The 15,187-nt window shown below is 43.7% G+C and overlaps 1 protein-coding gene across 1 annotated transcript in view; it reads right to left on the reverse strand.

Annotated features, from left to right (window-relative positions):
• The window catches only part of LOC136828642 (non-lysosomal glucosylceramidase), a 110,765-nt gene that overhangs the window by 83,140 nt on the left and 12,438 nt on the right, over positions 1-15,187 (reverse strand). Inside the window, exons 2-3 of the mRNA XM_067086680.1 lie at positions 12,646-12,734; positions 4,794-4,974 (exon numbers count right to left, since the gene is read on the reverse strand). Of these exons, the coding sequence (XP_066942781.1) occupies positions 4,794-4,974; positions 12,646-12,734 (270 nt within the window). The remainder of the gene's footprint in view (positions 1-4,793; positions 4,975-12,645; positions 12,735-15,187) is intronic.

Genomic DNA, 15,187 nt, shown 5'->3' on the forward strand with positions numbered 1-15,187 from the left:
TGCCTGCCTCCAAGTCTAGATTGCGTTCGTGTTATTGGCTCGGCTCGGCCCCACGAGGTTTTTTCTGAATCGGGTTCTTGGCTACGTTCGAGTGAACTTTTTGCTCTTCCCAGGAAAGTGCTTTGCCACGGCACAAGCGCTCTTCTTCCCCCGTGTGGTGGTAATCTCCTTCGGTTGATTATCGTTCACGGTTCACCTCTCCTGTTGGTCCTGCTGGTCTTACTGGCAGGACAGGTAGGGGTACTCCTCCTCACCTGTTCTCTTTTCCTCTCAGTTGTTGTGAGAGGCGCAAGACGGACAGAGATAGCTCTCTGGAGTTCGGCTTCCTGGCGTGCTGTGAGTGTCGGTCTTCCAATTCTCTCGTAGTACAACCAAGTAGCTGAGGCAGGTTTCACGGGATCTGTCAAGGCTCCCTTCAAGGGGAGAGGTACAGGAGTTTCATGCTTCGAAAGCAGAGAGGGTCTTCCTCTTCAAGTTGCGATCGCCCTCGTTTTTCAGAGAACTTTGCGCCAATTCATCAGCGCAACTCCCGCAATGAATAATCTTCATCACTCGCAACCCTTGCAGTTCCTGAGGGGCCGAGAGTGTTTGGCGCAGCTGCAGTCCTTGCTTCTGAGAGCGTTCTCGACCATGTGAACTCTTTTCTTCAGAGAAGGAGTTCGTTCAGGACGAGACATTAAGCTTCTCCCCTGCCTTGACAGAATACAAATTCTTCTTGCCTCAGAGGGTCTTGCCAACTCTGAGACACTTATGACTCAATGGCAGCATTGCCTTTTTTATCAGAGAGGATATAGAATCTCTAATGTTCCTCTTTTTAGGTATTGATCTATGTCTGACTCAGTAACACAGTTTGCTTGTTTACCCTGGGATTTGAACTGAGAATGAGGACGCTTTCATGACCTGGAACTGTTCGGTCCCTCTCAAGAACTTAATGGAAGAGAAGACAGTCTTGACAACTGAGGACAGTGCTCCGGGCTCCCAGGAGCACCCTCCAGCCCTGAGCCTTTGCGTTGTCTGACTTCCAGCTTGCCTGGCGCCAGCTACAGCTTGACGCCAGCTCTGCCCCAAGCTCCTAGGAGTGCCCGCCAGCTCATGACCGATTAGTTATCTGGCGTCCAGCTCAGCTGGCGCCACCTACATCCTGGCGCCAAATCTCCCCACATTCTTGGCTCTGGGGAAGAGTAGGAAGCTCTCTTTTATGTTGGAATGTTCAGGTATTACCCGAGCAGGATTGGAAGTACAGGGGGACCATTCATAACCTATAGTATTCTGACAAGGACCCTTTTTTCGCCCTCTAAGAACGCATTGATCTTCTTCATGTATTGACTTGGTTTATGAGACCATTCTTGGTTTCAGGAGAGCATTAGGCCTACTTTTAAGTGAAAGCTAAAGATGTCAGAACAACTGGCGTCTCAATAGCCTTCATGTATATATGCCCCTTATGTCCATCGTACAATCAACCTACTGGAAGTGTAATTGATTTTTGCTTCTCACCTTTTCAGAAAAGTTAAAAAATTGTTAAAATATTTTTGCAGGACCTTGTGATTATTAGTAACTGGCTTGGCATTGAGGAAGGAAGCATAGGATTTTTTCGTACTACCTCTTCATCTTGTAGTAAGGTGACGAGTTTTGTGAGAGGCAGGGGTACAATGTACCTGGAACACCCACCACTCTCAGTGGATGGGACGTGGTCTTTATTTCAGTGCAGGTAACAGTGTTATCTGGTTGTTTTATTATGGTACTGCACCCAGGGCAAGGGCACTTTTTGAAGTTTGGGTAGCTTTCAGTTAACTCCTTCACTGCAAAACTTCCAATTATGCTTTATTAGCCATTGGGCTTCTCTTTCACTGCAAAGCTCCCACTAAGTGGCAGACACTCCTGGCTATGCTGCCACATCGCTACAGGTTAAGTTGAGCACCAACCAGAGACCGTTTTCTACTGCAGGCTGTCTTAACCAATGAGGAACAAGCATTGTTTTCAATGCTAGCAACTTTTTATATTTTAAATTCATTACATGTCTTAATGTTTTGGAACAGAGTATGTCCATGTATCCCACCTCCTGTCAATGTGGGAATCAGATATGTAATTACTTGGTAAGTTACTTATATAAAAATGACATTTTTATGATAAAATAAGGTTTTCTATATGCTTACCAAGTAATTACATGATCGGAGCCCTCCTGCCTCCCCTCCGATGGACATATGGCATAAACAGAATGAGATCTTCTGCTAAGTCGTTCCGGGTATTCCCATTAGTGGGCAGGACTAGTCATCTGCATTGGACTTTGAAGCGTTACCCACGAATTTTTGAATTTAAGTTGCTGTGCAAGAGAAAACTGTGGCTACGTAATTACTTGGTAAGTATATATAAAACTTTATTTTATCATAAAAATGTAATTTTTTAACATAAGTTACATAACACTGGCAACTGCTCCCTATCCAACACACTCAGCCTGAGCTGCTGCCTCACAAAGGAAGGAAAAAAAAGAAAAGAAGCCAGTCATTCTACCCTTCAAAACCAGTCTCTACGTCATCCAAATACCTTAGACAAAATGCTTTTCTGTCTGAGAAGAGCCTGGGTGACTACACAACCAGTTGAGCAGCCACTTCAGATCCCAAAGAGAAGGTATCCACATACTTGTGGTTAGGTCCCTAAGGTAAAATGAGGTAAAGGTAGACATCCGTGCTCATTACCTATGCTACCAAATAGTTGCTCTTGCCCAAACTGTGCGACATTTTACTTAGCCAGGAGCTTTGACTGATTAAAGAAAGAAGACAAAAAGGCCCACCATAAGCATAAAGTTGTCAGCTCTGCTGGACTCCTACAAGGACTGTACTGTTTTCATCTTGAATCAATTCTGATGGACAAACTCTTTTCAAGAGCTCTACACTTACTGGGTCAAGAAACATGAAAAAACTTGTGTCTTGAACAAGAAAAGAATGAAGATCTGGCATCACAACTTGTCATAACACGCAGCACTATGCAACTTCATTAGACTCGAAACCAAATCAGTTGCATTCTGAGAACCTGCTTCAAGCGATAACACTTCTGAGATTGCCTTACAATGCACCTTAACAGAATCAGGTAGCTTCAACTTCTTACTCACCAGAACAGGAGCCAAGATAGAAGCCGATGACTGATCAACAGGATCATCCTCAGTAAAAAGGTAAGGGTAAAGTAAAGAAGCACATCTATCAAGCTCTTACAAACCATTGGAGAATCCTCCAAATCAGAGTCAAAATCTGACCAGTCTAAAGGAAGAACCAGTGCAGCAGAAACCAGCATAGCTATGGACTGAGACAGTGAGGCAGCAGTTGCCTGAGACAGTAACACACTAAGGGCTTCTGACAATGTCGTCATGGGAAGCAGTTGGGAAACACCGGAGGTAGGGAAGGGGTGATTTACTAGACGACAAGACAATGGTAGGGAGGGTGACAGCTGGATGGAGAGAGGCAGAGGGTTCTTACATAACACCACTGTGGTAGGCAATCACCCATCCTGCGCTTCATCAACAAATCCAAAGGAGATGACCCTATCGCGGCAAAAGCAGGAGCTGTCGGCGCAACACAAGAAGCAGCAGAAGAAGAAGGGTTGCTAGTACATACAAGTACAGTTGTCAAAAGGTGAGGAATATGAGGTGATGGGGGAAGGGATTGGGTATGAGGGTTAATGTTAGAAAGGAAAGAACCTAACTCTTTTATCTCTGGTTGCTGTAAATGACATAAGGCAAAACAGAAAACAAGCACAATACCATACAGGAGAAAATCATCCAAAGTACAGTCAAAATTAGTACAGCCTGTTCACACCATATAACCAAGGACACAGCAGAAGAATTCTGACAAGAACATAAGCATTCCAATGCCACCTGGTGGGAAACAGGTTATTATAAACAGTCCACCTGGATCAGCCAAGCATTATTCTTTTGTTTACTGTATTTTGAAAGCCAATCACACCTAACAGCAAAAAAATTTAGGCTAACTTTAACAGTAGGTAAGTTTCATCCCAAATATTCACTAGTTCTGCCCAGTTCTGATCGTTATACCTTCAGCATCTCAATACCATCAAGCTAAGAAATACAGCAATCCTAATAGCAAGTCTTTCAAGAAGACAAGCAAAATAAAGAAACCATCTTTAGTTCTTTGCTTATTTTAATTTTTCAGAAATTACCAAGTACCTATATGAGCAGAGTAGACATTTTCAGTCTTTTACTTAACTTTAATACTGTGCTTAGTTCTGACTGACAATTGCACTTTGCCTTCAAACACGTGAAGTTAATTAAAACCAACAATTTTAAAAAGAAACAAGGACAAATTTTAGTTTTAGAATACATTTTTAAGTCATATGCAGAACATTTCTTTGATCAAGCATTAAAAAAAGCACTTCAAATAAGGAAGTAATGCTATTTCAAAAATAAATTACTACAACTTGGACTGGTTCTGCTTTTTAAAGAACTTAGGAAGTGACTCTGGTTGTCTCCAAAGAAAATGTGAAAAAAGAAACAATGAAAGCTATGATCCTTAACAAGAATACATGTATTGTACGTGAACTGATGAAAAGAGGCCTGTGCAAATGGACAGAAGTGACACCAATAAAAGCAGTAAAAAGATACTTAATACAATAAGGACTAAGAAAGAATGTTGACTAACATAACACTGAACTACATGCAAAAATATTAACATTCCTTTTCATTTCATAAAATTCAGAAATCCAAAAATGATTACATTAAGAAAAACAAAACTCATATATTTACAAAAGCAGACATTTGTTCTTAAAAGAGAAATATTTTTCCGTACCTGTGAGTTGATAAAACTTTTTGATAGAGAGTATTGCCTTTAGGATCTCTTATAGTAACAATAAACTGGTTTGCCATAACAGTGTGGTATTCATAAATTCCGGGGACAATCTGGTAACGACAAAATTCTCCTCGAAATCCTCGGCCAATAGTTCCTGAGCCAATGCCTCCAAGTGGAACACCTACAAAAAAGCAAAAAACTTCATGAGGCTCTGATTCACCATCAAATTACACAAATAACTTTTACAAAACCTGAGCATTCAATTCACATACAATTATAAAACTAAAGCAATGCAAATCATATGTTACATAAAAATGAACCTATCTTTTCTTATACAAGTCCAACATGCATGTTGTGCTGAGTTTTGAATGTCCACAAGATGAATTCTGAAGTTGTTCTTTAAAAATAATACTGTACTCCCCACTACAATGGGAAGCTCTACACTTCCCTACCGTTAAAGAAGGACTGGAATGTCAGTAATCCCAGTACAATATGTGGCTCGCATTTCAAAAGCAAAAAGATTATATCAAATTTGTACATAGCAACAAGCTTTTGAACCAGTTAATTTATTTATGCTGAAATGGAACTTCACATAAATCTTTTAATACAAATTCCATCAGTTCACATGATCTTACAGGTTTAACTTGACAACTGGCCTTCACCTGATAAGACACACCATGAAATTCCTTAAAACTTTAAAGAAAAAAAAAGTGTCTTGTATGCCACAAAATACAATACTGTATTGACTCACAATGCTAACAGTACCCAATATCTAATAATCTCACTACAAATAAATTCAGAAAACTCCACCATGCCTTATAACAGTTTTTACTCAAACAATATGGGTAACAAGGGAACCAAACAGAAAAGAAACCTAACTAAAATTAACAATACCCCAAGGAAGTTCAAATGAACACTTGTACTTACAACTGATGTAATCACCAACAATTACAAAACCAATGTTTTGTAACTTATATTAAAAAATTACATTTTTATGATAAAATAAAGTTTAATATATACCTACCAAGTAATTACATAGCTATAGTTTCCTCTTGCACAGCAACTTAAATTCAAAACTTTCTGGGTAACACTTCAAAGTCCAATGCAGATGACTGGTCCTGCCCACTAATGGGAATACCCGGAACGACTTAGCAGACAATCTCATTCTGCTTATGCCATATGTCCATTGAAGGGGAGGCAGGAGGGCTTCGATCATGTAATTACTTGGTAAGTATATATAAAACCTTATTTTATCATAAAAATGTCATTTTTATACAAGTAACTTACCAAGTAATTACATACCTGATTCCCACAGTGACAGGAGGTGGGAAACATGGACATACTCTACTCTAAGACATTAAGACATGTAATGAATTTAAAATATAAAAAGTTGCTAGCATTAAAAACAATGCTTGATGTTCCTCATTAGTTAAGACAGCCTGCAGTAGAAAACGGTCTCTGGTTGGTCCTCAACTTAATCTGTAGCGATGTGGCGGTATAGCCAGGAGCATCTGCCACTTATATGGGAGCTTTGCAGTGAAAGAGAAGCCCAATGGCTAGCAAAGCATAACTGGAAGTTTTGCAGCAAAGGAGTTAACCAAAAACTACCCAAACTTCAAAAAGTGCCCTTGCCCTGGGTCAGTACCACAATAAAACAACCAGATAACACTGTTACCTGCACTGAAATAAAGACCACGTCCCATCCACTGAGAGTGGTGGGTGCTCCAGGTACATTGTACCCCCGCCTCTCACAAAACTCGTCACCTTACTACAAGGTGAAGAGGTAGTACGAAAAAATCCTATGCTTCCTTCCTCAATGCCAAGCCAGTTACTAATAATCACAAGGTCCCGCAAAAATATTTTAACAATTTTTTTAACTTTTCTGAAAAGGTGAGAAGCAAAATTCGATTACACTTCCAGTGGGTCGATTGTACGATGGACATAAGGGGCATGTATGCATGAAGGCTATTGAGACACCGAGTTGTTCTGACATCTTTAGCTTTCACTTAAAAGTAGGCCCAATGCTCTCCTGAAACTAAGAATGGTCTCATAAACCAAGTCCATACATGAAGAAAATCAATTCGTCCTTAGAGGGCGAAAAAAGGGTCCTTGTCAGAATACTACAGGTTATGAATGGTCCCCCTGTACTTCCAATCCTGCTCGGGTAATACCTGAACATTCCAACATAAAAGAGAGCTTCCTACTCTTCCCCAGAGCCAAGAATGTGGAGAGATTTTGGCGCCAGACAATCAGAAGCTGGCGCCAGGATGTAGGTGGCTACAGATAACTAATCGGTCATGAGCTGGCAGGCACTCCTAGGAGCTTGGGGCAGAGCTGGTGCCAAGCTGTAGCTGGAAGTCAGACAATACAAAGGCTCAGGGCTGGAGGGTGCTCCTGGGAGCCCGGAGCACTGTCCACAGCTGTCAAGACCGTCTTCTCTTCCATTAAGTTCTTGAGAGGGACCGAACAGTTCCAGGTCATGAAAGTGTCCTCATTCTTGGTTAAAAATCCCAGGGTAAATGAGCAAACTGTGTTACTGAGTCAGACACAGATCAATACCTAAAAAGAAGAACATTAGAGATTCTATATCCTCTCCGATAAAAAAGGCAATGCTGCCATTGAGTCACAAGTGTCTCAGAAGAAGAAGTCCTTCTTCTTAGCACCAGAATTGCCCACAGAACTGCAGTCGGCAAGACCCTCAGAGGCAAGAAGAATTTGTATTCTGTCAAGGCAGGGGAGAAGCTTGGTGTCTCAACCTGAATGAATGCCTTCTCTGAAGAAAAGAGTTCATATGGTCGAGAACGCTCTCGGAAGCAAGGAACACAGGGGGCTCCCACTCGGCCCCTCAGGAACTGCAAGGGTTGCGAGTGATGAAGATTATTCATTGGGGGAGTTGCGGTCCTGTCCTCGGGATCTCGCGCTGATGAATTGGTGCAAAGTTCTCCGAAAAACAAGGGCGATCGCAACTTGAAGAGGAAGACCCTCGCTGCTTCCGAAGCATGAAACTCCTGTATCTCTCCCCTTGAAGGGAGCCTTGACAAATCCCATGAAATCCTCCTTGGCTACCTGGTTATACTACGAGAGAATTGGGAGACCAACACTCAAAGCACGCCAGGAAGCCAAACTCCAAAGAGCTATCTCTGTCCGTCTTGCACCTCTCACAACAACCGAGAGGAAAAGAGAACAGGTGAGGAGAAGGAGTACCCCTACCTGTCCTGCCAGTAAGACCAGCAGGACCAGCAGGACCAGCAGGAGAGGCAGACCGTGAGCGACAATCAACCGATGGAGATTACCACCACATGGAGGAAGAAGAGCACTTGTGCCATGGCAAAGCGCTTTCCTGGGAAGACCAAAAAGTTCACTCGAACATAGCAGAGAACCCGATTCAGAAAAAAAAAACCTTGTGGGGCCGAGCCGAGCCAATCACACAAACGCAATCCAGACTGGGAGGCAGGCGGGGTGAGCCGAGCCGAGCCAGTCTCGGAAGCGCGACCAAGGGCTAGACAGGGGCGAGCAAGCCGAGCGAGCCAGTCTCGTAAGTGCGACCAGGGGCTGAGCCGAGCCAAGCCGATCGCCCAAACACAATCGAATCTGGACAGGGCAGAACTCGTCTGCCATGAACTATTGCTAGTTCCCGAACTCTAAACTCCTTCGAGGCCGAGGCCCCTCAAGAGGAAGGTTCAAAGGGGAACTCTGTGTCTATCCTGCATGCTCAAACACTAAGGCTCAAGACACAAGTATGAAACCCGGCCGAGCAACCGAAGCAGCTGGTGGGCAGTATCAAGACACCTGGTGTCTCGGCACCCAGACTCCTGGTGTCTCAGCACCCAGACACCTGGGTGTCTCGGCACTTTCTCTCGTCCTGTGCCTCTCATCAGGAGAGTGCTCGTGATTCATAGAATTTGAGCTACCTACAAGACTCCCAAAAATCAGGAGTGGCTGCTTTCAGTTTCCTAAGAGTTCAAAAGAGCCAGGCACAAAACCAGTCTTAGACGCAGACTTCCAAGACTGGCAACGAGGGTGCACCCTTGAGAGGCCGCGCTCTCGTGGCCCCCGAAACGCCAGACTCCCAGGAGAATGCGAACCGGTTCCCGCTCAAGGGCGGGAGGAGCCAATGAGAGAAACTTGTCTCCCAGAAGAAAGTCAGTCCCTTAGAAGTCCCGCAGGACTCCTGAAAGGAATCTCTCCTCTGCTTCTTCTGGTGTTTGAACCAATAGGATCGAGACACCAACCTGGGAACCCCACCAAGCACTGGCAAGCACTTGGGGAGCGCTTGTGGTGCTGGCAGTAAGAGCTGAGACACCTGGGTGCCTCGGCCCTTTCTCTCACATTGCCCCCGAACTGGGCTGAGGAAATACTCTCCAGACTAGATCGGGATACTAGATATTCCATAGAATCTCGAGCACTCGGAGCAGCTCACAAACAAGCGCCCGAAGCAGTTCCCATCTTAGAGGCAGAACCTCTAGGACTGGGAACGGGATTGTAAACTAAGGTCTGCACGCCCGCAGATCCCAAAACAGAAAACCCAGGGCTATGTAAATCGGTTTCCTAGCCCGAAGGTCGGGAAGAGCCAACGAGAGACCCACTGCCTCCTTGGAAGGAGGCAGTCCCTAGATGTCCAAGGGCATCAAGGGGAAGAAGCAGCCTTCCTCTCCTTTGGCCGACGGAGGTCTGTCTGATTCCCGGGACCCCCTGGACCTCGGGAGAGGAAGGGAAGAGGCAGCAGAAGACGAAATTGAAGATAAGATGAAGAATACGGTGGCTACTTCCACAGGGCGAATTCCTTCACTTCCACTCCGACATCTTCTACAGGGTGGTGGACATGAAACATGGTAACCTCCAGGGCAGTTAGGCAGGAACACAACAGAAGCGGCCCGGGACACAATCACCAGGAGAAGCAGCAGGCATGATCAGGACAGCTGATGCAGGAGCTATGGCAGCGGTTCAGAAGGCAAGAGCTACTGCAACGACCAGGAACGTCACTTCCACAAGGTGACTTTCTTCACCTTCACGCCGACATCTTCTACAGGATGACGGACATCGAAACTTCCAGGGCAGCTGGCAGGAACACAACGGAAGTGGCCCCAGGCATGACCGCCAGGAGAAGCTACAGGTATGATCAGGACAGCCAATGCAGGAGCTACGGCAGCAGTTCGGAAGGCAGGAGCTACTGCAATGGCCAGGAAAGTCACTTCCACAAGGAGACTTTCTTCACCTTCATGCCGACATCTTCTACAGGATGGTGGACATTGTAACCTCCAGGGCAGCTGGCAGGAACACAAAGGAAGTGGCCCTGGGCATGACCACCAGGAGAAGCAGCAGGCACGATCAGGACAGCCGATGCAGGAGTTATGGAAGCGGTTCGGAAGGCAGGAGCTACTACAACGGCCAGGAACATCACATGTTGAAAGTCACCAGCAGCGACAGGAACGATCAGGATGGCTGCGGCAGGAGACCAGGACAGCTGCCAAGAGACTGTTGTCAAGTTAACAGGAGCATAACACATGGAACAGCAGGAGCAGATGGACCACAGATACGTCAGAGACATTGCCACAGCATACATGAAGGCCAACAATGACAGCGATCGATCCACATTGCAGGAACAGAGTCGGAACGATCCCGACATGGAACTATTTCATCTAGCCAGGTATTGTGGTCGATCCCGAAGCAACACTAAATGATCGTCGGGACTCCTTCATGCGCGATAATCCCTGAGATATCCAGCCAACTACTGCTGTGTCTGTGATGCTCACTGTCAACCTGAAAGAAAAAGCAAAGATGATTAGAGAGGGAAACTCCTCTCACTACGAGGGGAACTGACCTATGCAGCGAGAGGAGGTACCCAAGAAGAGGTCGCCTGACCGCCCGTCCCCCCTCCCCCTTGTAGTCTTCGGCCAACGAGTGAGCGAAGAGGGCGAAGGAGATCTCTAACGAAGGAGAGATAAGGAAGAACCTATGGGGAGAGAGAAGGACAGAGGAGAGGCTAACAAGGGCGCCGTGGAAGCGTAACTTACAGACGACGCCCGCAACCTCCCACCCACCCCCGCAGCTCTCTAAATGCAGGCAGCAAAAACAACACTCAGCACAAGTAGGAAGGAAGTAGTTATGCCCTTGTACACAGAGGGCAGGAGCCCAAGAAGAGAAGCAAACTCTTATGTCCCAATCAATGTAAGGGAGTGAAGATATTACGTCCCAATCTAATATTTCTGATTGTACAGGGGAATGCCTTCACTATCTAAATAAAGGGCTACTGGAAGAGAAGCATTACCACTCGGTTACGCTCCTTTAAATACGCCCTTGGCCATCAAACCCAAGGCACAGCACAGGGAACGACGGCTATGCAAGGTTATCACAAATCGGGGGTATGTATTAATAAAAAAATATCAAACACACGTAATATATACACAAAAATACATAAAGATCCCACCGGGAAATAAGAGCTTAACGATGGTCAGGTGGAGAGATCCGAAACCACGTCTGCAAAGCATGACGGCCGAAAGCAAACTGGAATGTTTACATCTAGGTAGACGGGTTTTCCCGCCTACCTGGCGGTAGTTACTGCCTAACCACCTTGCTCAAGAGTTTAATGGCCGTTTCCAGCCTACACTGAAAGTAATTCCTAATGTAAAGGACCAACGGTTTGTATATCGTGTTAGAACAAACAACTGCTTTCACGTGAAAGTTCAAACATTTCCACACAATTTACATATAAAATACTCCCCAAACCTAATTATTATATTTTTCATGATTATCTCATAAAAGATATCTACGATTTTCCTTAAAAATTTCACGTACATCACGTCTTTTTATTATTTCTAAGCCTTGCAAAGATTTTCTGATTGCTTAGGAAAAAATTCAATCATTTGCCGACATCATAAAACAAACCAGAAGCCTATATCAGAGCCCCACTTTTCCCTCCACAGCATATGTCACGTACCGGGTAGCACTATAGGAACCCCTGTAAGGGCGAGAGGGTTAATAACAAAACAATAATATAGTGATCCCAAAAGCTAAAGGCTTGAAGGCTACCCAAAATCAGCGATACAGTAATACTTCACCGAAATCCAGTTTCCAACTGGCAAATTTAAGAACAAAGCTGCCATCGACACTCAGTGTCTACTCGAGCATGGCAGACACAGAATGAGATTGTCTGCTAAGTCGTTCCTGGTATTCTTGTGAGTGGGAGGGACTAATCATCTGCACTGAACTTTGAAGCGTTCCTGCGAATTTTTTAATTTAAGCTGCCATGCAAGAGGAAACTATAGCTATGTAATTACTTGGTAAGTTACTTATGTAATAGAAAGATGTTTTGCAACTTATGTTGAAGACAAAGATCTTTACTTTCCTATTTTTTTTTATACTGTATGAGTTCTGTGTATTTTACGTGCCCTGTAAGCATAAGTAGGTTAAACTACTGCAATCAGATATATCTCTGAAATTGAACAATAATTAAAGTAATATTTTAAACTAAATGATAATGACAAAGTATCAGTTAGGATAGCCTATCAATTGTAGAGTAAAAGTGTTGTACATTATAAGGTAAGCAAAGGCTATATGTAAATCTTCATTACTTTACATATTTTGCTACTTATTGGGAGGGCGGACCCTCCTGCTGTCTAAGTTGTGGCGTCAATATACAGTACCCTGGTCCAGCAAGTCTAAACATGGAGTTCAGTAGTGAAAGCTATCATTTTGACTCTCTTAAATTACTGTCCTTCTTACAGTATTGGTAACTGATGGGAATAATGATACAGTAATATACAACTGATAATACAAATGAGCTAACCTACACTAAACAAAGTGACCCTTAAGAAACAAAATACACAGTAACAAAAGAGGCAAGTTATCTTACCATACATTTGCTTGCCATGCATCATGGTTATGCAGTCAATCCAAGGCTTTCTCCCTTGAACTTTTGTGTACAAATACCACACTAAATATCTGGAAAATACAATTCTGTTACTCTTCAGAAATAACAAAATAAGTTATACACAGTAACAAGCCTAATCAAGAAGCAGCAATGAAATCTGTATAATTTTGACATTTGAAAAATGATATTTTCATAATAAAATAAATTTTTAACATACTTACCTAGTAGTTATATATATAGCTTAAGTCCCTGACGTCACGGCAGAATTTCAAAACTCGCGGCAATCGCCGATCGGTAGTCAGGTGAACCACCTGTGCGCCCCTCTACCCAGGTACCTGGAACCATTCCAACTATTCCTCAGATCTTCCATGCCCCTAGTCTCTAGAGGGGAGGAGGGTGGGAATTTAATTATATATAACTACCAGGTAAGTATGTTCAAAAATTTATTTTATTATGAAAATATCATTTTTAAACATCTAACTTACCTGGTAGTTATATATATAGCTGATTGACACCTTTGGTGGAGGGTCAGAGACAGCCAACATCGTTGGAATTTGCTTAAGGGTTAATAAACCAACTTAAGGTCCTTACCTGGATTAAGGAAGCTGACTTCAATGAACTCCCTCATTTTGTCTGCTTTCCTTAAGAGGTCCAGCGATCCACTCAGGGGGCTGAAGACCTCTAGGAGCTGCCAACCGGTGTACCAACCTCTATGTGACAGACAACCTATAATACCCTTGTTCCGGGCACCACCAAGGAACAAAAATGATCATTTGACTAAAATTGATGATTGTGGAAGACTGCCTTCAATCTTCACAAACAACCATAAAATTTCAACCATTCCAAGGTAAGAACAAAGGGTATTGTTTTATGGAATTGGATTAAGGAAGCTGAGTTCAATGAACTCCGCCTCATTATGTCTGCATTCCTTAAGAGGTCCAGCGATCCACTCAGGGGGCTGAAGACCTCTAGGAGCTGCCAACTGGTGTACCAACCTCTATGTGACAGACAACCTATAATACCCTTGTTCCGGCGTCACCAAGGAACAAAATGATCATCTGACTAAAATCAATGATTGTGGAAGACTGCGTTCAATCTTCACAAACAACCATCAAATTTCAACCATTCCAAGGCAAGAACAAAGGGTATTATTTTATAGGATTGGATTAAGGAAGCTGACTTCAATGAACTCCCTCTCATTATGTCTGCATTCCTTAAGAGATCCAGCGATCCACCCAGGGGGCTGAAAATCTCTAGGGGCTGTCAACTGGTGTATAACCTCTATGTGACTAGACCTCCTCTCAATACCCTTGTTCCGGGATCTACCAAGGAACTTTCATCCCAATGATTGCGGAAGACTGCGTCCAGTCTTCACAAACAACCATAAAAATTCTCAATTCCAAGGTAAGAAAAAGGGTATTGGTTTATGGGATTGTAGGGTATTCCCTCTCCCATTACTGAATTAGATGCTATAAACGGCACAGCGTATAGCAATCTTCGCATAATGTCTTGACTTGTTTTAGATAGTGAGAGGCAAATACTAACTTGCTTCTCCAAAAGGTCGTGTCCAAGATACTCTGCAGGGACCTGTTCTGTTTAAGAGCTACAGAGGTTGCTACTGCCCTGACCTCGTGCGTCTTTACTTTCAGAATCCTGTAGTCTATCTCTCTACATTCCATATTTGCTTCTTTTATCAACTGTCTGATAAAATAAAACAGAGCATTCTTCGACATCTATACAGAGAGCTTTTTGACTGAGCACCAAAGCCCTTCTGAATTCCTTCTTAAGTCCTTTGTCCTGTCCAGGTAGAGCCTTAGAGCCCTTACCGGGAATAGGACTCTCTCTCTCTCCTCCCCTGTTATGTCCGTTAGGTTCGGAATCTCGAACGTTCTGGGCTAGGGTTGTGACGAGTATTCATTTTTTGCAAGGAAGCCTAGTTGCAGTGAGCAGATTGCCTTGCCTTGTATAAAATCTATATTCTTGCTGAGAGCATGTATCTCACTAACTCTTTTCGCTGCGGCCAAACTGACCAAGAAAAGAGTTTTCATGGTGAGGTCCTTTAAAGATGTCCTTTGCAAGGGATCGAACCTACTCCCCATGAGGAACCTCAAGACCACGTCTAGGTTCCATGCTGGTGAGTTCTCTATATACAAATTTGGGTTACAGAAATATTGGAAGAGGACACATGGTTGTCCTTGCACCATCCTCTAAATACCTCCCACTTGGATTGGTATACCTTAATGGTGGATAACTTCCTTGATTTGCGATAGCGCCAGCTGCCTCCTTGAAAAACTACTGGCTCTTGTGAGTTTTCCGATAGTCCAAAGCAGTTACTAGTAGCGCTTGTAGGTTTTGGTAATATCTTTCTAAGTGGGGTTGTTTGAGTAGATCTACTCTCTGAGGTAGGCTACTCGGGATGTCCACCATCAATCCAGTACTTCTGGGAACCAATCTCTTGTCGTTTAGTAAGGGGCCACAAGGGTCATTCCGGTCCTCTCATGTGACACAAATTTTTTCAGTACCC

The sequence above is a fragment of the Macrobrachium rosenbergii genome, chromosome 43 (genome assembly GCF_040412425.1).
Source record: "Macrobrachium rosenbergii isolate ZJJX-2024 chromosome 43, ASM4041242v1, whole genome shotgun sequence".
Lineage (NCBI taxonomy): Eukaryota > Metazoa > Arthropoda > Malacostraca > Decapoda > Palaemonidae > Macrobrachium > Macrobrachium rosenbergii.